The 23,532-nt window shown below is 45.7% G+C and overlaps 2 protein-coding genes across 9 annotated transcripts in view; both read right to left on the bottom strand.

Moving 5' to 3' along the window:
• Positions 1-1,884: 1,884 nt before the first annotated feature.
• AKAP8 (A-kinase anchoring protein 8) lies at positions 1,885-19,932 on the bottom strand. Of its 6 annotated transcripts, none has more exons than XM_036032469.1 (14): positions 19,237-19,457; positions 17,226-17,264; positions 15,449-15,481; positions 14,687-14,966; positions 13,783-14,263; positions 13,151-13,280; positions 12,849-12,895; positions 11,205-11,238; positions 9,190-9,277; positions 7,167-7,308; positions 6,698-6,791; positions 6,135-6,265; positions 4,932-5,027; positions 1,885-3,184 (listed from the first exon to the last, which is right to left on the bottom strand). In XM_036032469.1, the coding sequence occupies exons 1-14, from the start codon at positions 19,349-19,351 to the stop codon at positions 2,741-2,743; spliced, it is 2,154 nt and encodes a 717-aa protein (XP_035888362.1). In that variant the 5' UTR covers positions 19,352-19,457; the 3' UTR covers positions 1,885-2,740. The 6 variants fall into 6 exon arrangements, with proteins under 6 accessions (XP_035888362.1, XP_028375133.1, XP_035888366.1 ...); XM_028519332.2 differs by lacking the exon at positions 19,237-19,457 and adding an exon at positions 19,720-19,932 and having other exon boundaries at positions 2,462-3,184; positions 14,687-14,963; XM_036032473.1 differs by lacking the exon at positions 19,237-19,457 and adding an exon at positions 19,723-19,856 and having other exon boundaries at positions 2,741-3,184; positions 14,687-14,963.
• Positions 19,933-20,091: 159 nt separating this feature from the next.
• AKAP8L (A-kinase anchoring protein 8 like) overlaps positions 20,092-23,532 on the bottom strand; it is a 30,793-nt gene continuing 27,352 nt past the window's right edge. For 2 of the 3 annotated variants that reach the window (XM_028519401.2, XM_036032474.1), the window contains 2 exons: positions 20,575-20,670; positions 20,127-20,474 (listed from right to left, as the gene is read on the bottom strand). In XM_028519401.2, the coding sequence (XP_028375202.1) occupies positions 20,166-20,474; positions 20,575-20,670 (405 nt within the window). In that variant the 3' untranslated portion in view covers positions 20,127-20,165. Of the gene's footprint in view, positions 20,475-20,574; positions 20,671-23,532 lie in introns of all 3 variants that reach the window. The other variant, XM_028519400.2, reaches the window with a different exon arrangement.

The raw sequence follows: 23,532 nt of genomic DNA on the forward strand, positions 1-23,532 counted from the left end.
TTTATGGCTCGTTTTATGTGAATTTTACCTCTAAAAAGTGTTGAGCTTGGCAAACCATTCTTTCAATAGTTCAAGTGTTTATTAACTCAATTCTGATAGCCAACCCCATAAGAGTGCATTGGTTGCCCCCTATCCCATTGTATTTTTCCCCAAACTAAATTCTAATTTCTTAGCTGTATGAAGTATATACTCCCCAGATAGTGTTTTGAGGGGAGGTACATAAACTAATTGCAAAAAAACAATTAATTATAGTACCTTGTTAGGCTTCAGTGTCCTTGTATAAGATGATGGGAAAGTAGCCCAATACTTTCTCAAATACCAGAGCCATTCATGTTCCATGACTGCAAAGGCACACCCATGGTTTTTTTTTTCCCCATGCCTATTTATTGAGACCCCCAAGAAAGCTCCTATTAAAAAAAATGCTCAAAGGCTTTTACTCTACTTCCATTAATTCTAAAGTTCTACTTGAATTCTACTGTGCCAGAACTCTACTTTTGGTGAGCAGGGACCACTTTCAACCAGGTTATCAGGCAGTGTATAGGATTTTTTATGGTCCAAAAATCTAATTTTGGAGTTGATACTAATGATATGTACTCTTGAATGGGCACTTTGCTCATTACATTTAAGTTTCCCCTTTAGCAACTGTATTTATTTCATAAAAAACAAGTGAAATCACACTGGCCAGCAACATGATTACATTGTTGTAATTAGGCTGCCATTCCCAAAATATTCTTTGCTTGGATAGCAGGGATTGCCATGTTCACTAAACCTGTTTTTAAACAAAGGTCCTCTATGGAAAGCTCATGGCCATTGGTATTTAACAGACCTATGTATTAATTTGGGTATCCCTACGTTTTCAAGGTGTGACCCTAAAATTCCTTAACCTTTCCCTCAGGAGCCTATAATTGGGAAGTAAGTGATAAATATTAGTTCCCAGTGAGGAAGCTTGCAATTTGCCCCGGTTATTTTAGAGATGTAAGGGCATTTCTTTGTGCACCCAAGTTGTTACTCCCCATCTTGGGGAATGATGGCCTGGTTCAATCTACCTTTAGGAATAAAATGATTGGTGTCATTTAGCATTGGGTCAGGGGTGGAAGAACCTTAATGAAACTTAGATAGCTTTAATAACAACCCCTGAATTACTTTTACAAGAAAAAAAAAGCAACTTTATAGTTTTATCATTTTTCAGTCGTTTTTGCCTTAAGGGAGTAAGCTTCAAAGGGCATGTAGACCTGGAACTAAGCCACAGTGATGCAGTATTAAGGAATGATGAGCAGAAACAATTCAGAGGCACTATTTTCTTGCTTATGAGCATTTACTTTTCAGCTCTAATATTGAATTTTTTCATATATATTCACCTTACATCTCCAATAGAGCTCCTAAAGAGCAGCATCTGTATCTTATTTTTATCATGAATTAGCACCTGGTACACAGTAGATGCTCATCAAATATATATATTTTTTAAGATTTTATTTATTTTTTAGAGAAGGGAAGGGAGGGAGGGATAGAAACATCAATGTGTGGTTGCCTGTCACGTGCCCCTCCACTGGGGACCTGGCCTACAACCCAGGCATGTGCCCAGACTGGGAATTGAACTGACGACCTTTTGGTTCGCAGGCTGGCACTCAACCACTGAGCCACACCAGCAAGAGTACTCATCAAATATTTTCACTATCTCTTTTTAAATAATTTCTCACTGGTCAAATGCTTCCTTAAATGTGAGTTCAAAAGTTTCCAGGAAAACAGCCCCAGCAATACCATTTCAAATAGGAGGTCTCTTCCAATTCTTTCAATTATATGAACATACAACTGGTGCTCACCAGACTTTAACACATGCTAACTTTCCTTTCTCACAGACTCAGAAAGCTCCAAAGGAAGAGTACATATCTAAAATAAATGTTTATTCCATTATATTAATTTTTTACACATAGCATCTTATATGTGGCAACTTATATTGGTTTTTCCATTCATGGGAGTGACATCAAGTTTTCTTTTTAAATGTCTTAGAGAAAATACTTCAATTTATAGAGGAAACCCTGAAGTAATGCAGAGATGGAACACATGAGATAAATTCTGAAGGTGATTCACCAAGGATTAAAGATTGGAAAACAACTCCCTAGTCAGTGTCTTATTCTTGAGGGGCCACTAGGTGTGTTTCCAGTGGTGAAGTTGTGTCAGATTCAACAGGCCTTTGAGAGTTCACTGATGTGATAGAGCCAGCATCATGTGTTAACAAGATTCTGCCACATCTTGTGAGGATCACACACCATTCAGTGACAACAAAAGCAGGAATCAAAAACTGATGCCAAAATAAATTCTTGAAAGTTAAAAACAAACAAAAAAGCCCATCATAAAGCAAGGTGTATCCTAGTAATGAGCTGCTCCCAGACAATATCATCATCATCATCATCATCATCGGCATTCAACTAATGGCTGTATTTATTTAACAAGCAAAGCTTTATCAAAATCTAATTACCCAAATTTTATTATTTCAACTGTAGAGAGAGCACAGCTGCTTGGGGGAATGTACAATACTTCTGCAGCCTTCAAACTGAGGCAGAAAGCTACACAACTCTATAAGACAAGCCTGTGAGGTACATTTTTCTGAAGGAAATGGCTGGGTCTCTTCACCAAAACAAGTTTTCAGCATATTCCAGTACACACACCCTAGTACTGCTTATAAACCAAAGGAGAAAGAGCAATGCATCATATAAACATCCCTTGAAACAGGGAGAGAGTATCACTCTATGGAAATAACATCTTTGGACTCTGCATCAGTTTGTTCCACTTCAGCTTTTGTAGCAGCTGGGGTAGGAACAGTGACTGTTATGGTGCTTTCTGCCTCTGCTTCATCTTCAGCCTCAGCAGCCTGGGCAGCTTCACCACTGGCCTCTGCTTCAGCATTCTCCTTGTTAGATGCCATTTCACAGCGTGTGTCTGCTTCCAGTGGCTGTTCACTAGTGGCTTCTGCCGTATCCACGAGGCCTTTTACTTCGGCCAGCATTTCAGTATTTTTTGGAAGGGGCACTCCTTCTCCTTCTACTGCGCTCACTGCTGCTGTAATCACCTCCGCTAACACTTCTGCAGCCACCTCCTCAGGTGTCTCCTCCTTATCCTCACCTCCTAAATTGTCATCTCCTTCAATTTCTGGATCGACAGCTTCATTGGTGAAAGGGTCTTCACCCTGGCCAAGAAGAAACACAGGTCAGTGCAATCTAAAGAACTGTCCAAATGAGAGATGGAAGGAGGCCCAGGTTGCTGGGGGCTTGTGTTTTCACAATAGCAGAATCAACAAGAAAAATACTTTAAAGTATACCAGGTGAATTAATCCTAAAAGTTCTCAGAGCCTATAAATTCAGAAACGACATCTTTGAAAATCTTTACCACAACTATTTTTTGTATTTTTTGTTCAAGCATGTAACCATGAGGAAAAGTTCAAAAAGACCTAGTATCTAAACCAAAAAGAAAAATTCCTAACAGGAAGTTAACTACTATTAAAAACATTTTTTTAATCCTCACCCCACATTTTTTCATTGCTTCTAGAGAGAAAGGAAGGAAGAGAAACACTGATGTGAGAGAGAAATATCGATTGGATGCCTCCCATATGTGCCTGAACTAGGGATCAAATCCGCAACTTAGGTATGTGCCCTGTCCCAGGAATCAAATCCTCAACATTTTGGTTAAGGACAACGTTCCAATCAATCGAGTCACACTAGCCAGTGCAAGACTATTTTAAATTTTAGTTTAATTTAGGCTCAAAACCCTGGCATGAGGATTGTCCCCATTTTACAGATAAGGAAATGAGACTTAAAGATCAGTAACTTGCCAGAGGTCACACAGCTATTAAACATCAGTCAGGAGTCAAATCCAAGTCTGATTCTCTCAGAAGCCAAACTTCTCACAAGCATATTGTCTCCAGTTTAGAAAAAAGAAACTAAATTATTATGACTACCAGAATAGGAAATGTATTTTTAAAATATGGTGATTAGAAGCTTAAGCCTGCACCTGATTCCAGAGACTAAATCTGTTTAGGCCATTGGTAAAACACTGACAGTCACAGTTATTAAATTGGTTACACTAAGTCCTCACTTAGTGTCATCAACAGGTTCTTGGAACTGCAGATAAACAGTATACAACTAAATTAATTTTAACATAGGCTAACTGATAGAAGTAAGAGTTAAGTACCTGTGGTATCTCATCAACATTATAATGAAATGACATTGAACAGACATTATTTGAGGACTTGCTGTATTTAGATTCTGTGCCTTTAATAGACAGAATGAGCCGTCAAACACTGAAGCATTTAATAAATGAGAGGAAAGCACACAGGTCCTACCTAACCAGGCTATGCTGCAGCTTAGCTACCAGCCTCAAATGTTGAAGTCATGGTGCTGAGCATTTAGCAAAATGGGCTTCCCAAGGAAAAACTAGGGGCTCCTCCAACTTCTCTCCCAGGAATCCTCCTCCTCTTTGGGACTTACGCTGCTCCTGTCACTATGGCTCAGTGATTGTGGCACCTCTGGCTCTTCCCTTTGCCTTGAACCTCCATTTCAGTGTCAGTTGGATTTGCCAGAAAAACCTGTTTTCAGCTTCTTTCCGGGGCAATTACCTACCTTAGATACATTTTTGTCTTTGTTATTTTTTTAAGCATCTCACCATCATTTGCTCAGTATTTTATGGATAGATAGTCAAAGTTTCTCATGGTCAGAGTCAGTATTATTGTACAGATTAATCAAGTAGAACCACATCCCAGAGTTTCCAGGCAAACACCGTGTCTCAGGAAATCCACAGTGGTGGAAATCCCAAGCCTGATATATTCCAACATCCCTCAATTCTTCAAAAACCTCAGAAATGCTAAATACTGCATCCAAGATACAATTCCATACTCATAGTCCATTTCAAAAGCTTTTCCCGTTCATTGGACTCCTAACCTTGAGGTATTTTTCCAGCATCTTCACTATATGTCTGTTGTTCAAAACACTCTTAGCCACATGGAGACTTGTTTTCTTGAACTGTTCAGCAGCCAGCTGTAAGGGGAACCAAATATAGACTTTAAAAAATGGCACATAATGGAGGAGCAGGAGAACACACCAGCCAAGCTAAAGAAAGTTGTCCTGAGATCAGCCATAAGCAGAGATGACCAAACTTTCTTCACTGAGGCAAATCCCAAAGTGCCAGACTCCAAGAGTGAGAGAAAGAAAGAACTAGAGACATCAGAATTAACACTGTGAAACTGTAAAAGTCTGATAATCTTAAAAGATAAAAGCACAGACACACTTTTGATGTACAGGTATGATGTGCGTAAGCAAGGATGAAATAAGCATTTACAGATTAGCAGCTTTGTGAACTACATAGGGAAAGGAGTGAACTTTTTCAGTTTTGAGTTATATTAACTTAATCGTAAGTTTATTACCAAAAGTATGCATGCTCCAAAACAGACCTAGTCACACATATAGTAATCCTTTGTTTACATAGTGCTTTTGGCTGCACTTTAATAAAACTGGGAGATGGGCAGGCAGGCATCAATTGCTCTATTTCATAGGTGGATAAATTAAACACAGAGATGTTAAATCAAGGGTCAGTAAGCTACAGCCAGTGGCCCAAGTGCCATCACACTAACTCCTTTACTTAGCATCTGTGACTGTTTCTGCCCACCAATGGCAGACTTATTGGACAAAGACCCTATGGCCTGCAAAGCTAAAAATATTTACAGTTTGACTCTTTACAGAAAAATTTGCTGACCCCGGACAAAACTTTTAGTCTCAGGCCCCACTAGTTAGTAAGGACCAAACGGGTTCCCAGGACTCTGCTCTGAGTGGCCCTTGGCCTTAGTTTAAAAAAAATCCAGTTTTTCAGCAACTAGGGAATTGATTTATGTGGTTTACAGGGAACATTCTCAAGTCAGGGCAATTTCAGCTACACATTAATCATTTCTAAGCAACATATTTTCTCTTATTTTTAACAGAAATTGGGATGCATCATACAAATAACTAATGAAGTGACAGACTTGATGGAATATGGCGAGAGCCCCTGAAAATATTAGTGTTCCCTGTAAGACACAGAAGGTTCTGAAACCTGACTAGCAGCCTGAGAAGGCTTGCCTGGCAGCCAGCATCCATCCAGATGGGACTCACCCGGCGGTTGTGATTGTGATCCACAGAGTGCAGGTGCCGCTGCAGGAGCTGGTGCTGTGCAGGAATCAGCATGTCGCAAGCCAGGCAGTGAGCAGCCTCAATCTTTTTGAAGAAGTGTTCCTGGCCAATCCCTGTTGATGAAATCCAAGTCATGTGGGATCTGGGACAGCATGCATATGATGCTTTCCTCCCAGCCCCCAACAAGATCCACCTTTTCTCCCTGCAGCCCTCTCCAGGGATTCAGTTAGGACAGAATCTGAGACAGGCGTCATCTGCCTTCCAGCAGGAGTATAGGGTTGGAACAACGAGCCTCTGCACTGGGTTATTTATTACTTCCAATTTTTCTCATTCTTTGATTCAAAGAGGAAATAACTGCAGAGTACTTCACATTACTCTGGTAAGTTGCTTATAGAGCTGAGATCTACTCAAGGACCTCGTTCCACTACTAAGTGTCTCTCCCACAGGTCTTCAATCACATCCTCAGTAGCCCTTTGTTAACTTTACACCAAGTCATGTGCCTTGGTGCTGCATGGAACAGTACACCTCCCATGATCACAACTCACCTTTGAAAGGATCTGGTTTTGGTTTCATGCTTTCCTTCTCCATCAGTTCCTGACGCCGTTTCTCAATCTTCTTATTCCTATTTACAATGTATTCCTAGAGGAGTTGGGAGATGGCACCAAATGAAATCAGGAGAGGGTAGCATGTGTGGGTATATCTTGAATGCACCAGAGGCAGCTCACCACTGGTAGCTTCTAAGCCCCTATCAGATGACAGTCTTGTTTCAGTTGTTCCAAGGGTGGGAAGATGGCTACCACAGCAGCTCTGTGGGCAGAACTAAAGGGAACTACAATGGCTGGAGTTCTCAGCTGTCCTTCTGACTTGGAGATTGGAATAGCTGTTATTCTGGAAAAAGAAAACTTGACCAACCAAGTTAAGACCTCCTAGTTCCCTTCCCTTTCCTTTCCCTTTGAAGAATCTGACACCTGTAGGGTCACTGGGAACTGCTGATGGAGAACAAGTGCGCCTCACCTGAAGGAACTCCACAGTCTTGTCGGGTAGTTTGGTACTTATAAATTGCAGTGTCTCTTTGTGAAATTTGCTTTGCAGATGCTTCTGGATTTCTTCATCTTCAAAGCTACGAAACTTGCACACTGAACAGGCAAACTGAATCCTGGAAAAGGAAGACAAAAACAAGAGTAGTGATGCAGGGATAACCAGTTCATCTTTGGTTAGAACTGAAATGGAAACGAGAAAGCAATTTCTGAACCAAGACTTCTGACTTCTGACTGGGTGTCAAGAACACCAGTTACCACCTTGTTTCTTCATCCTAAGAATGGGAGTAAAACTTCAAAAGCCTTCAGGAAAATGACTCGCAGAACAATTTACTACCATAACAGTCTTTATGGCACAAAGGTCCTTAAGAGAACACCCAAAAGTGGAGACTATTCAGAACTGTGGACTCCCTAAGCCTCTAGCCCACTGTTCTGGGGGCACAGTACGTAACACCACAGCTTCTCAGACGTGTTTCTTTTTGCAGTCATAGGGATGATATAAGGCCACCCAATTTTACATGGTGGGAAAATTCCAAAGACTTTGCACAATTAAAAATTCACATAATCTAAGATCGATTCTCCCACAGGACTCAATGTAAAGGCATATTATGTCAAATTCATGGATAAAAACTGAGGTTTTTTATCACGTGCTTCCAAAGTCTCACAAATGCAATTATGCTGTAAGGTGAGGGGAGAGTGGCCTGCAGACCTCCATACCCCCACCACAGTGGAGTGCTGCTTCCCTTGGATGTGCCCAGGATTTTTGTGCATTTTCCGGGGTAAGAGCATAAGCCCTGTGCTACTCAGGACTCCTCCTTGGCCAACTCAAGAGTTCCGCCAGCCTCCAACACCTGGCTTTAGATCTCTACATAAACACCACAAGCTTTTGTAGGTAACCCTGACAGAGGAGTGAAGAGGAAAAAATCATCCAGGCCTTATGTGTAGAACTGTCAGAAAGAAATGCGCTTCCCAGGTTCATCTTAATCTCTCCTATGAGAATTGCTCCAAGAATTGATAATTGCTCTGAGAATCCTCAGTCACTACGGTGGAATCTAAAGATTTTTTAAAAAAAATATCATCTCAGTTTTCATGTAGCATGAAAATAGATCAAAACTAGCCATCACTTACTCATCTGTTTAACAAGGGTTTTGATGAACTTTTAAAAAAGTTTTATTTTTAGACAGAGTGGAAGGGAGGGAGAAAGAGAAGGAGAGAAATATCGATACGTGGTTGCCTCTCATGTGCTCCCTACTGGGGACCAGGCCTGTAAGTCAGACATGTGCCCTAACTGGGAATCAAACCAGTGACCATTTGCCTCACAGGCCAGTGCTCAATCCACTGAGCCACAACCAGTCAGGGCTGATGAATTTTTTAAACAACTGAGAGCTCCTACTTTTTGGTTCCTGGATTCCCTGCCTGTGTTAGCTCTTTTGAGAACCTGTGCAGAGAAGCAGCCTTGTGTGCTTAAAGCCTTGGCAAGCAAGTGCTCCCATGGCCAGCAGTGGTTTGCATTTTTAGTCAGCAGCTACTTCATTACTGAGCAGGGAGAGCAGTGCATGGTGTGACCATACACCAACACCCTTTTGGCTTTTCAATTTTGTGCTTCTTTTTTCTGCTCAAAGACAATCTTGAAGGTAACATCTATGCACATGTAACTGCTAAATCAAACTCCAGAGGCGGTCTGGATTTAGACAAAGCAACAGAGCACTTTCTTAGCAGCTCTGCTGAGTGGAGATCATTTGACTGGGATACAGACACAAGCCAGGAGACAAGGTAATTCCCTACAAGTATGGACAAGGGCAACAGAGGCCCCTGCTGGGGACATGAGGGTCACAGGACCTCCTGGCAAGGATATGATTCCATACATGTTTCCCAAGTTTTGTCTCCCACCACTTTGACTAGGATTTCCCCACCAGACAGGTCCCCCACCCTACCCGACAGAGTGAAGACAGATAAGCTCAGCCTTGACAGTGCCCAGGTCCCGCTGACCTGCCACTCACCTGTCAGCTGCTCGGTCTCGCATCCTGTCTCTTCTCCTTTGCTTTTCTCTTCTCTTCTTCACTTCATCATCCTCATCATCCTTCTCTCCTACAACAGAGAAATCCCTTCAAGACCCTTTGTTGAGCCCACAGAGGAACTGAGCACCAGGGCCTTGATGGGCTGCAGCGTGACCACTGCACCCCATGCCCTGCTGCTGCCTCCACACACAGCAGGGTCAGGACACCCTGAAGCACCAAAGGCTCCCAACAATGATGGGCTTTGATGAGAACCCTTGGGAGTTCCCAGGGTAGACACTTCACTTCTTTCATAGCCTGATAAGGCTGGAATGGGCCAGGGACATGACCCACCTGTCCCATTCACACTGCAGCCCATCTGCTCTCTGACCTTCCCTACACTGCTTTTCCAATTCAGTGCCCTACAAGTGGGTCTTCTCCCAAAATCAGTTAAGAGGGAAACAGTTCTAGGTAAAGAGGCAGCAGCTGGAAGGCCTCAGAAAATAAAGAAAGCTCTTCTACCTCCCTCCGTCCCACCTCTAGGTGGACAATGAAAACCGTCCCTTAAGCCTCTTCCGAACTAGGGCCTCAGCAGGTCTATCAGTCCTTGCTGGCCCGAACTCTACCTTCCACTCACAAAAGCTGTTACTCTAGGGCTTTCTCATGGCTATATGGAAAGCAATCCTAGAAATAAAAGTGGGAAGAGACCTATCGGTCCTCCATCCATCCCCTGGGGCAGTGCAGGAGCTCCTCTGAGAGCTGTGCAGCCCAGCATCCCAGCATGAGGCCAGGCCAGGTTACCGTGGCTCAGGGCCAGGGCTAGACACTGAAAAAAGGTTGGATAAGCATCTGAACTGTAACCCCTACCCCTGATGCCAGTCACGAGACTGTCCCACGAAGATGGCGACCGGCGTGCGCTGCTCAGAAGCCTCTCAAAAGGGCGTGTGGGATTTTTGGCAAGAGGTCACTGCCTGAAACTATTACTGCTGTTTAATAGCAAAGTCATCCCAGGTAGGTAGCAGGACCTGTGCGCAATAAACATGTCACCTTTGCTTTAGCATTTTCCCCGCTGCACGAGCTGCTCAATGCTGTATGGTCCCATGCTAAAAACATAATTGCTTCAATAACCAGGGTGAGAGGACCTCAGGGGGTTGAACACATAAGGGAAGGAACATCTAAGCCAGGGTCCTTCAAAATTTATGGGAGCAGAGCCAGCCTGTGATTCATGGGGGAAACAGCTATGGACAGACCCATGGAAACAGCAAAATGGCTTTCTGGTAAGCTCAAGGCCACCATGTCTCAGGCTGCTTCTCCACGCTCCCCCAATAGGTTTAGCCTGGCTTTGGTCTTGCCACTGACTTTGGACTCTTAGGTCTCTGCCACTGTAAATGATGGGACCCGCTGAGCAATGCCTGCCTCTGGAGTATCTGGACCTGGGTGTATCTGACAGCCTCCCCACTGCCCTGAACTGCCAATCCAGGCAGGTGCCCAAACTCTGTCCCATGCAACAAGTGCACTGCAACTGCCAGTACTCCTACCATAGAGGCTGAGAGCATGGCCCTGGGCTGGTAACCAAAGAAAAATGTGGAAACAATGAAGCCCAGAAGAATACTGTACGAGGACCTGCATTGGCCAAGGGGAACTGAAAAGATAGGCTGTAGGGCACCTTTTCCTCTTTTCCATTTCTGAGACTCCTTTCACTACCACTGTGAGCTGCTTCAGACACCTGCAAATGAGTCTCTTCTCCGCCCTCTCCATAGCCTGCATTGAATGAGACCAACAGACCCATTTGCAGCAAGTCTACTCCATTCTATGGAATGAAGCCTTGGGGTGAGTGCCATAGCCAAGGCCCACCCAGCAATCACAGCCCCTTTTCTGCCCTGAACTGTCAGCAAGTACTTCCATTCAGGCCCCACCCAGGCTTGCTTCTCAGAAGCCCAGTTTAGCTCGGAGTTGGGCAGTGAATATAGGATAGCCAGGTAGACACAAGAAAGCTCAAAGGAACGATAGGTGATGCCTACCTCTCTGCCTCCCGGAGTCGAAGAATTCGTCCTCCTGAAAAAGGACACACGAAGTTGGGCAGTGAGGTATAATTTTCAGAACTCTCCACACCAGTGCAGTTCCCTGACACCACTTGGTGGAAACTGTGCCACCAGGAACCTAGTCACAATGTGTTAGAACAAGACCCAGGGCCATGGGATAGAGCCTCAGTGTGTCCTGTCATTGCTGGGTGCTCTGAGATTCCGTGATCATAACTAGCTTGCTTTTCTATTAAAGACACTGACCTTCTTTCAGCTCTCTCTAAAGCTAAAGAATGGCCTCTGACAATGTACACCTGCATAGCTCTGCACATTGGAATACCAGGTCATTCATAAACTGTATGTCAAGAAACCTCAACCTGTAGGATGCTACTTCAGACACTCTTTACCGACAATAGGCTTTACCAAGTTTTCCAGCTATGTGTTTATATTTACCAAAGGATATAAAAAAAAAAAGCAGGTGTAGATAAAAATGATCACCTAGCTCTGGCCAGGTGCCTCAGTAGGCTGGAGCATTGTCTCATACAACAAAAGGCTGTGGGTCTGATTCCCCATCAGGGCATGTATCTAGTAGGCTGCCTGTCCAATCTTTGTATCAGAGGCAACCGATTGATTTTTTTTTTATATCACATCAGTGTTTCCTCTCCCTCTCCCCCCATTCCTCCCTCTCTAAAATCAACAAAAATATATTCTCAGGTATGGATTAAAAAAAAAAAAAAGGAATGGGCTCTTTGGCCTTCAGTTAGAAGATATATATTTTTTAAATCTTTACCCAAAGACTTTTTTACTGATTTCAGAGAGAGGAAGGAGGAGAGAGGAGACACTGATGTGAGAAAGAAACATTGACTGGTTGCCACCTACATGCGCCCCAACTAGAGACTAAATCTGCTAACTTTTGGTATATGGGACAATGTGACAACCAACTGAGCCATCCAGCCAGGGCAAGGAAGCCCATTCCTTGAACCCAAGATCAAATTACCAATCAGCTGGTACAGAGATTCCTAGACTCAAGACAGAAGCAAAATACACAAGGGGCAAGCAAGGCCCTCAGAAAAGCTGAAATTTCACTATACCCTACCCCTCTCATCTAACCCTCATCAACTTGACCATTAGAAGCACCTGGACAAAGCCTTTAATACACCCCAGGCCGACCCAGACTTGGATCAGAATTTGCAAGGGGTGGTAAAGGCTGGCTCCCCAGGTCCTCAGGTGTGGTTCTGGCCACGAGCCGGCTTTAAACACGTGCTGGTTAGAAAGACTACCATGAGTAGTTGGAAGGACTAAATGACATGGATGCAGCTCAGCACCAGCATGAAGCTGGCAGTCTGCAGTACATGTTTGGAATCCTCAGCCTGCAGAGCCACCGCACTTACCATATGTGCAACTAGATGCTTCACTACAAGGACACAGCAGGGGACTAAGAATTTTTTCCAGAAGAGAAGGATTGTTGCAAGTGGAATATTCTTAGAAACCCAGCTGCAAGTCAGGGTATTAAATCCACTCACAAGGTGGAGGTGAATCTACCACAGTGGCAGTTCCTGCCTCTGAGAGAAAAAAGCTAAAATAAAATAAGGAAGAAATCTCGCACTAGAGACAAATGAGGCTGACGAGTGAAGGTGGACTTACACCCCTGAATTCTTCATCTCCTGACCGGAAGTCACCAACTCCATCATCTACCAGACACAAAAGGAATAGGGAAAGTCAGCCCCTCAGCAGTTGGCCCACTCGATTTTCACCCTCCCAAGCTCACTGTCCAGTGACCAAGCTCATCTTTACTATGGTGGGGGCTACAGGAGCTTGGATGACACATAGCACCCTTGAGTTCCTGTGCATTCACTGTACGAACAGGCGGGCAGAGCACTAAGCATGAGACTGTTTCCTCTTACACCAACTGAAAATTCACTGTATCCCCCACCCCCAGGGCATACCATTTTCGGAAAAATCTCCTTCGCTGTCAGCCCGGGCCTGTTTGGCATCTGGTTCACTGAAGATTTGCAACTGCTTCCGTTTCCTGCTCATGCCGTCTGGGCCACAGCGGTCAAACGCTCTCCACCTGGGCTACAGACACAAGCATATCCTCATGTACGGCTTACCCAGACCACTAAGATACCCCAAAGAAACGAAGAATGAAGAGGTTTTAAGACCAGAGAGTAAAAGTAGACAAGGTCTTCTCAGAAAGCAAAAACAACGTAGTTTACCCCCGCCTACAAGTTATGCTGAATGTAAGAAGCCAGACACAAAAGGATGCAATACTGTATTCATATGAAATGTCTGTAACAGGTAAATCCTAAATCCATAGGGACAGAGAGTATGTTAGTGGTTGCCAGAGACTGGAGGAAAGAACAGGAAATGACTGCTAAAGACAGAAGTTTCATCCTGGGTTGACAGAAACACTCTAAAATTAGATGGCGAAGAAGGTTGCATAATTCTGTACACTTTTACTAAAAGTCCTATTACACATTTGAAAATGAGAGAATCTTACAATCTATTACTTTTACCTCAATAAAGCTGTTTAAAAAGCAAAGAAAAGCAAGCAGGTTATAACCTTGCAAGGGCTTACCCGATCCTTTATCCGGGTCTGTGACTGGCCACATCTGTAGGGCACAGAGTTGTCATAACCTCCGGTCCCCTGCATGCCCATTACCCCGTAATTGGGAGCCATAGACTGGGAGAAAAGGGAAGGTGGGGGCCTGCTGGGGGAGGGGCCTCCCAGACCCCGCCCACCCACATAGTTCAGCTCAGTCCAGGGAGCAGACAGGGGATCAGAGGAAGCTGATGGCATGAAAGGGTCACTGCGCATAAAAGCGCCGGGGTTGCTCCGGTCCTGGAAGCGACCCTGGCTTCGGTTCCGTATGAAGCCGTCAAGTGAGCCCCGCTCACGGGAGGGGTCCCGGCAGTCGCTGTACTGACCACCAAAGCCACCATTGTGGTCAGGCCCCAGGTCAAAGTCATAGTTGTAGCTATAGCTGGGGCGGTAGGGATTGTGTTCGGGCAGACAAGGCCTGGAGTCGTAGGAATCGAATGACTGGAAGCGGAAGGAACTGCAAAGAAAGCACAACCATCACTACACACTCTGGGTGCAACCTCAACACCTCCTGCAAAGCTGACCTTCCTACACTAAGAACAGCAAAGAAAACCAAACCACCATGCACCCCTCCTAAATGCTAAGAAGCAAAATGGAACGCTGATGAATGAGGGTGCAAGCCGTTGGCTCTAAGCTCCTGGTGCAGAAATGAGGGAGTCTGGCACAGTTTAGCCACAGTCATGCCCTAAACCCCATCACTCAGGAAATATATTATAAGCAAGTCCTATTACAATGTCTCTGCCCCAACAAAGGCCCAACTCATCCACCCACACTCAGGAGGCTGCTTGGGAAGAGCCTTTCTAGGAGAGTGGGTGCCCACTCCCTTCTGCACAAAGCATAACATTTGGATCCCCAGAAAAGGGCTAAGGTACATAATTACCTGTCCCGGTCCTGCATGCCCTCCCCACAGGCGCTGCTCCCACCCCTGCCTCCTTCCTTGGACATCATGTCTAAACGCTGATTGATCTTGGCAATAAGTGAGTCGGAATTGTCAGTGCACGGCTCTGCACCATAAGAACCCAAATGCATGGCAGGGCCCCCAGCGGCTAGGCCATCATTGGCCTTGGTGGCCTCCCAGGAGGCTGGGCCGTAGCTGTAGGTTGCTGCTGTGGTGACGCTGGTGTTCTGGGCACCATAATAATTGTAGTTTTCATAACCTGCCAGAGGGAAGAAGAGCCAAGTCAGACCTCAGCAGCCACAAAGCCTGTCCATGGTCGGCACATCCGGGGAGGAACACCTATTGCCATAAGAGAAAAGGGACCAAGTGCTGTTGGTATCACCCACACTGCCTTGTTACAGGAGGGCAGGAGCAAGACCTCAACTCTTAGCAGTGGATTTTCTGTGACAGATCCTAAGACCTGCTTCCCACCCAAATCCAGAGGTAGCTGAGAACACACAAGTGACAGCTAGGGTTGCTGACATCTACCATGGAGATGTTGCTCCCAGAACACAACCACAGCCCCCTCACCTCCTGTAAGTTCCCCTTGAGGCCTCCTCAGCACCTCAGGCCCAGCCTGCCAAGCCTTCAGGAGAGCTATGAGCACAGCTAGGAGAGGAGATAGGGGTATCCCTGCATCCTAGCTCCTCTGGGTGGCTGATTAAAGGCTCCCTCACCCACCCACTGACTCCCATAAGGGCCTACCTTGCCAGCTGGCCACACCAGTTCCATATGCACCTTAAAAGAAACAAGAATACACAAGAGCTTTGTTTGCAGAACAAAGGCAAGTGAGACAACCCAACCCCCAGATGTTGAAGGACAGCTGTCACCTCATTCCACTATCCACAGGGCCAGGGCTGCAGGTGTCTATTGCAGCACTCTGGGAGGCAACCCTTGGTTGTCTATTAAGGCCAGGAAAGGCTGGGCCCCTGGTGGTAAAACTAATTTCCTCCAGAGCACTCAGCTAAGCAGGGATAAGCAGGGATTCCCTCTTAGGCAAGCCTAGTTTCTCCCATCAAAACAACAGGAAGGATGCTGCATCCTTCCCAGGAAGTTCGTCCAGTACAGGCCACCACCAAGAGGCTAGCAGGCCAGGTCCCCAGGTAGAGCCCTTTTAAAGTGCCAAGCACTCATCAAGATCCAGGGCTCAGGCACCACCAAGAACATGGAGAATGCACCAGTGTGAAATTACGTGCCCAACTCAACTGAGCAAGAGGACAATGTATGTCTGAGTGACATGGAAGGCCTCTTCTTGGGATGGGTGAAGAAGTGACCCTGTCCCCAATGGTGCTAGGGGCAAGTACCAGGCTCAGAAAACAAAGGAAACCATTGCCCCACCCCCTGGGACAGATGCTGCATAAAGCTGGCAACAAGAGCACATTCTGGTCCCTCAAATGCACTCAGCACCATGACCTGGACTCCAGAGCAGGGTGAGCAAACAGGTTGCAAGCCAATCACCAGTTGTACAGCTACCCACAAGCTAAGAATGGGTTTTATGTTTTTAAATGGTTGAAAAAAAAAAAAAGGAAAATGAAAAGAATATTTAATGACACCAAAAACATCATTTATATACTCATCAAAACCCACAGAACTGTATAATACAGAATAAATGCATATATTTTTTACTCTCACCCAAAGACGTGCTTATTGATTTTCAGAGATAGGGGAAGGGAGGAGACAAAGAGGAAGAGAAATATCGATTAGTTGCCTCTTGCATGTTGTACCCTGACTGGGGACTGAACGTGCAACCCAGACTTATGTCCTGACTGAGAATCAAACCCTGCAACCTTTTGGTTTACGGGACAACACTCCAACCAAGTCACATCGGGCAGGGCCAGAGTAAATATTAATGTAAATTAGGGGTTACAATTAAGAATAATGTATCAACACTGGCTTGTTAATTGTAATAAATGTATCCTTCTACCGCAAGATATTAATAATATGGAAAACTGTAGGGGGAAAGATATGGTGAGTATATGAAACTCTATATATTATCTATTCTGTCTTATAAATCTAAACCTGAGAAAACCTATTAATTTAAGAAACCTTTGGTTCTAATAATCAGCTACTTACTTAGAACAAAATAATAGAAATTGCTGAAATAGACTATTTTGTGACACATGAAAAAATTATATGGTGCGTAAATGTCAAATGTTCTTCAGTAAACATTATTAGAAAACAGCCATGTCTATTTGTCAGTAAACATTATGGGAAAACAGCCATGTCTATTTGTTTATAAATTGTCCATGGTGGCTGCTGCACTACAAAGATCGTGTAGCCTCCAGAGGTGAAAATATTTACTATCCGGCTCTTTACAGAAAGGTTTCCTGGTCCCTGGGCTTCCCCCTACCCCTACCCCGTGCTTCTCCAGGCTACAGGCCATTATCCCCCCATGCAGCCCTCGGAATAGCTCTGTCAGTCTGATGCCTTGGGCTGGAGGTCCTGGGAGCCCCTGCCTCCCTGGAAAGCAGGTCCAACCTACCCTGGGTGTTGGTGGGTCCAGCATTCCATGCCCCATAACCTGTGAAGAGAAGAACTGTGAGTTAGGATCCTGGGTGTCAGACTAGAGAATAGGTGTTTTGGAGGTGCTCTGACGAGGCTAAAAGGGTATCTTCAAAGAAGCTCAGTGATAGCCTTCCAAGAAGACAGCAGAGGCACAACACTGCCTCCCTAAAGGTCATCCCACAGTTAGGTGATTACATCATCACACCCCACCTGCCTGAGGTCAAAGCAGAAACAAGAGGGAAGAGGAATGGGCTTTGGGCCAGCTCTGGTCACTTGCTGAGAGACCTTGGCCTAAGTCTCAACCCATAACTAAGGATAACACAGAAGAGCCACCAGTTAACCCAGCATTTAGGACACTCCCATTCCCCCTCCCTGCCTCACCAACCAAATAGCCATAAGTGAAGAAACTTTGGAATTTGGAGACAATTGTGCCTCTCCAAGCCTCACTTCATGTGGCTTTGAACTCTCCAAAGCTCCTATGGGCCTTCAAGTCCCAGGGCTTCATCTGGCCCTAAGGCATCAGACTGTGCTCCCTTCTGTGGTGACTCCCTTGCCCCTCCAGACCCCAATAACAGCATCCATCTGGTCCCTCTTCATCTCTGTGATCCTTGATGTGGTACAGAGCTGGGGACAGGCAGCTATCTATACTGTCAAATGACTTCACCTTAATGAAGCAAAAACACATCTGGTCTCCCTTACCTGAACAACCCAAACCACTAGCTGACCTGCCTACTGTGGGCCAATGAACAACATGTTAGCCAGCATCACAGAATGCTGTTCAGAGACAAGGGAGCTAAGGCTCAGGTTTGGGTACTTGATCAAAAGTCACAATGGAAGTTTGTCCTCTGCAAGGTATACTCTCCCCATGCAACACAGCTTCCACATCTGCAGAGAAAGGCAGAGTGGCGGTTCTAACAGCAAACGACCAACTGCAGGGTATTAACTGCTTCACTGTAGGACGCTGGTCTAACAAAAGGCATATACTACTCACATAACTTCACAGTATCCCTTAAGATATGTTACTATTTTTCCTGTTGTAAAATGTTTGAGAGACCAAGTCACTTGCCCAAAATCATGGAGTTGGGAAATAAGTCAGGGAGCAATTGTCAAGAGTCAGCAAGTCCTAGAAAATAACTCCAGGTGGAAAAACTACAGAAAGATTCAGGGAAGCTGCAGCATCTAAACCGAGTCTGAAAGGTTTTTAGCAGCTACAAAGTGGGGTGCGGTGGTGTGGGGTAACCTCTTCAAGCTAAGGTCCTGCATCAGGCAGGATTGATAACTGGCTGAGAGATCTAGTGGGAAGGCAAGCAAAGAAGGAAGAGACCCAGTCAGGATGTAGAAAAGATCAGGAGAGTCAGGCTGAGCCACTCCAAGACCCCGGACACACCTATGCACCTCAGAACCTCTCTGCTTCTGTAATTCCTGCGGCCTGGGCCTGGATCCTATTAACGCTGACTGCCACCTCTCAAGGTAGACGCCTTCTCTAGGTGCTGTTTCCAAGATCAGATCGCCTGCTTCTCGAACGTCATATACTCAGATAAGGAGCTGTCCCTGGTCAAGCCAACTGTTCCTAAAGGGCAAACTCGACTCCAAGCACAGAGAATCAAGGCTTCCCAGGACACTAATTCTCAAGACAAAGAGTAAGTTCCTAGAAGGTCCGACCTGCCGCAGGCCCTACAACCCAAGTGGGGAAAGAACACGTCCCCTCTTTACACAACCCTCTAGCACCTCCAGGCCACATTAAGGCATTGCCTGAGAGAAAGCCACCAATCTGCCACGACCTCGAGGTACATCAGGCTTCCAGCTTTGCACAATACCCAGCATATGACCCTCAAGATCTCGTCGTAGGCCCACACGAGTCAGGTCCACGGCTGAGCCCCACAGAGGCCTCACCCGGCCCGGCCACGCTGCACCGCGGAGCTGGTGGGGAAGCCTCAAACCCAGTGCCGCCCGGACGCACTCTGGAATGGGAACCCCTCGCCACGTACGACGCGTAGAGGTCCCCACTGAACTCCGCGGTTCCCGGGACAGGCCCGGCCGCCTGAGGAGAGGACTCAGCGCCCCACGAGCTCCAACAGTGGCTCCGCCCCCCCAGACCGCCATTTTGTGGCGTCTTCCGAAGGAGAAGGACGGTCCCCGAACCGCACAGTCGGCAAGGAACTTAGCCGCGCTGGGGGTGAGGAGTAGAAACAGCCCAGGCGGCACAAGGCGGCCCTAGAAGCCCGCCGCAGCGTCGGGACGCTGAGTTCTGCCCGCCTCCTCAAGCACCGCGGTCCAATCCTACGCAGCGCCGCGGGAGCGACAGCGTCGCAGTCCAATGAGCGGCGTGCGCGCGCCCTATCCGCCTCTCCGCACGGCCAGGCTGCGGTAACTGCATTCGGGCGTAGGCCCAGGCCCTGTGGCCCTCTGCGCAGCGGCATATGTGGACAAGGCCTGCCCAACCCACACTACACCAGACTGACCATACTAACCTCCTCCGTAGCCCTGCTCCATGCCTCAGGTTCGGCCCGCCCGCAGCCCTTTTCTAAGCTGCCACCAGAGGCTCGCGCTCAAAGCACCTCCCGCCGTCAGCTACTGGAAGACCAGACGCATACGTAACTCTGCGTTTAGTACCATTGCCTGGCTTTCACGGTGGGCCCGCCCCCATCGCCCCAGCTGGTTGGTTGGCTTGGCGCTCATAGCATCATGGGAGTTTGGGTAGGGCTGCTGGGCCTCACTGTGCGCAGGCTCATAACTCGTCCTTCCCGCCCCTCCCCCCAATCCCGCACGCAAGGGCCCCCACCCACCGGGGAGCTCCCGGCTTCCACCTGCCATCAGCACCACCCACAGAAACACGCCTGGAGGTGGGATGGGAGTAACTTTATTGAGCTCTTCTACCAGCCTGTGTGTCGCACGCCCTGCCCGCCTCCGACCCGGGTCACGGGGTGTCCCCACCGCCCTCTTCCTCATCGTCGTCCACGTCGAGGCCGGGGATACCACGGATCCGGCGCTGCAGCGCACCGCCTAGCAAAGGCACGGCCTCCTCCTCTTCCTCAGGAGGCGGCGGCGGTGGGGGCGACACAGCTCCAGGGGTCGGCTCCGGGGGCACCGGGGGCTGCACTGGCATGCTTTCGGTACCCTCAGTGTCCCCTGCTGCTTCGACCATTGCCCCCTCATCCAGGACGCTGCCCTCAGCCTCCTCCTGTTCCTTCTCCTCCTCAGGGCTGTCAGTAAAAGGGTTCTCACCCTGTGGAAAGGGCACAGATGCTGTTAGGGAGAAAGGACCCGTGGGACCAGGGACTGGGGATGCAGCCGGGGCCTGCATCAGGCACCCACCCATACCTCACCTTCAGGTAGCTCTCCAGCTTCTTGCTGATAAGCTTGTTGTTGAGAATACTGCGGGCCACCATGAGTGATGACTTCTTTGATTGCTCCATCATGAGCTGTGGATAGGGCAAGGCGGGGAAGGGTTGGAGAGGCTTCTCTGGGTGTGGAGACCCCCACCCTGCCAGATGGTGGGGCCCTCCTGCACCGCACACCTCCACCGGACTCCAACCTGATTTCTTAGGTTTTTAAGTGTACCTTGGGTACAAGCGAGCCACCGGCCAACCCTCCGAGCATGGAGCCACTAACAGATTTTATCATTGCTGAAATGCTCCGTTTCCCCACACCATACTTTGTATGCAACTGATTAAAGACATTCTTTACAGCTGTATTGCAGAAATCTGATTCACTTCCATAAAAGCTATAGGAAGTGAACATATTTAGAAAACCTACTAAGAGCTAAATGTGCAATCTGTAACAAAGAGCGGCCCTAATAAGCACAGAACTCTTTAGGATCAATAAGGAGGATATAAAAGCAAGAATATAAATATCTGACAGTAAACTTAAGTGCCACACATCCTTTCTAATCAATAGGATTCCCAGGATGAAGATTTAATATATACACTAATGGCAAGGTTGAAAAACGGCATTTTTACCCTGTTGGAAAGATGCTCAACCGTTTACCTGTATTTTTTGGAAAGCAGTTTGGTAGAAAGTATCAAAAGTAAAAATTTTGAGTACTGTTAATTCCTTCCTGGAATCTATCCTATCCTAAATTTAGGAATAGGAATGGTGTGTGCAGTGGGTTGCAGTAATGAAACACTAGAAAGCACCTAAATGTTCTTCAGTGGAGTAGTAGTTAAACATCATACATTGAAAAGAACATTATACAGTCCTTAAGATAGGGCTCATCTCTCTCCCCTGACATGATAATAAAGTTGTGTGACAGACTGTCTGTATAGTTACCAGAGTCTTTTGCCTGGGAGGACTGACGACAAACTGCTAGGTGATTTCCTCAGCAGTGAGATTACAGGCAAACCACACTTTCATCATTGCGAGGTAATGTGTATACAAAGCCATAAGCAGGAAAGTAACTGATAAAGCTATTTTTCTTGGGAAACTCCACTTCCTGCATCCAGCTCTCTACATCATGTTTCACTTGCTGTTTCTACTCCCTTTATCTGCCTTTGCCTTTTTTTTTTTTAACATGTTCTACCACTTGGGGAAAACATTAACAGAACTCATGCATGCTCAAAATGAAACAAGTTAGAGATGCATAATTGGGACATAACAACAGACCACTTCCTCCCCAACTTTCTCACATGCCAACACAGTATCCTCCTCCTAGGAGGAGCACAGTTGCACACAGGACAATGTCTCCCAAATGAGGTATATTTGCATTCTTTTCAGATTTCTGCTGCAATGACCAGACATCAGCAGAATAAACAAAAACTTCTATGCTGGCGCTTTTAATTCTACCAAACAGGTTCACCAAAGGCCGTGTGCAGGAGTCATTTGCAAGAGTTGTAAAGCATGCTTCCTCCAACTGCACTAAAACAATCTACTTGTCTCCCCCACCTCCTGGTCACCATCAGATGTTATTATCACTGTGGGATACTTCTGTGGCTTCCCATGGCATGTCCCTGCCCACCAGAGAATCCAAGTGCTCTGACACACAGAGTGGCCACCTGCCCAGTGTTTTTATGTGGCCTGGGTTTCCTGACTTGCTTAGGAAGGCTTCCTTTAAAACATCAAGGTAAACAAATAATCTATGTTTTGTTTTGTACATTTAAGATTTCTAGAATCTAATTACATAGTAGGAGGTAGGAGTCAACTTATCCTTCCAAAAATTTATAAGATAAACCAGTTTCCACTAAAACCCCCAACTTTCCACCTAAAACTCATTCGGTGGTAAAACATGAACTAACATTATGTTTTTTTGTACCATTTTTATTTGTTCCACTTACATACAAGTCACCTGAAGAATTATTGAGGGTTCAACTACTAAGAACTTCCCCATATCCAAGTGACCATATCATATGTTCTGAAATCTAAAAATTAATTCAAGAAGATCTGGCCGCAGGGTTTCAGAAAAGGAACCTGTACTGATGTTGACAAACACGAAGTTCCCAAACACATAGGATCTTTCACTAGACTGATGCTATTCTGGTTCCAGTTTTATTACTGTGTCATTATCATTTTTTTCTTATTAATTGCAATGGCTTTGCAGTTGGTTGTATCTGCTTAAGCAAGGCCCTGAACTCACTACTACTTTCTATATAAATTATACTCTACAAATAAAACTTTCAAATAATTTCAGTCAGCCTCCTTCCCCGACTTTGACTGGAATTGTACTATGTTAATGTGGAGAACACTAGTTTTTGTTGTTTTTCTATTAAATCTCCCACCTAAGACCACAGGCTTCATGCATTGAAGTATTATTTGTCTGAAATTTAAGATCCCATAACTTTCTTCTTGAAGCTACATCCCTAGTTATTATATGCATTTTGTGGTTATTGGTAACCCCCCCCATTTATATTTCTAACTGGTTATTACAAGAGTGGAGAAAAACTAGTACTTTTTGTATGTTATTTTAAATCTCAACCCAGTTGCCAAATTCAATGAATTAAGAACATTTTGCTGGAATTATTCTCCTTTTCTGAGACTCATTTATTTGCATATAAAAAGTTTTCATTTTCAGTATCTTTATACTGATGATGTTGCTTATTTCCTATTGAACCATCCTTGTATTCTGGAAACAAACTTATAGCGTATCACACATTTCAATCACTCCTCGATTGATAATTATATTTTATTGAGTATTTTTTAATCCTCTGCCGAGGATGAATTGCCTTCACAGAGAGGAGAGAGGATGAGAGAGAAAGAGAGCAATATTAGCTGCCTTCTCATGTTTCCTGACTGTGCATTAAACCTACAATCTGGGTACGTGCCCTAACTGGGAATCAAACCCACCACCATTT

This window comes from Phyllostomus discolor, chromosome 8, assembly GCF_004126475.2.
Source record: "Phyllostomus discolor isolate MPI-MPIP mPhyDis1 chromosome 8, mPhyDis1.pri.v3, whole genome shotgun sequence".
Taxonomy (NCBI): Eukaryota; Metazoa; Chordata; class Mammalia; order Chiroptera; family Phyllostomidae; genus Phyllostomus; species Phyllostomus discolor.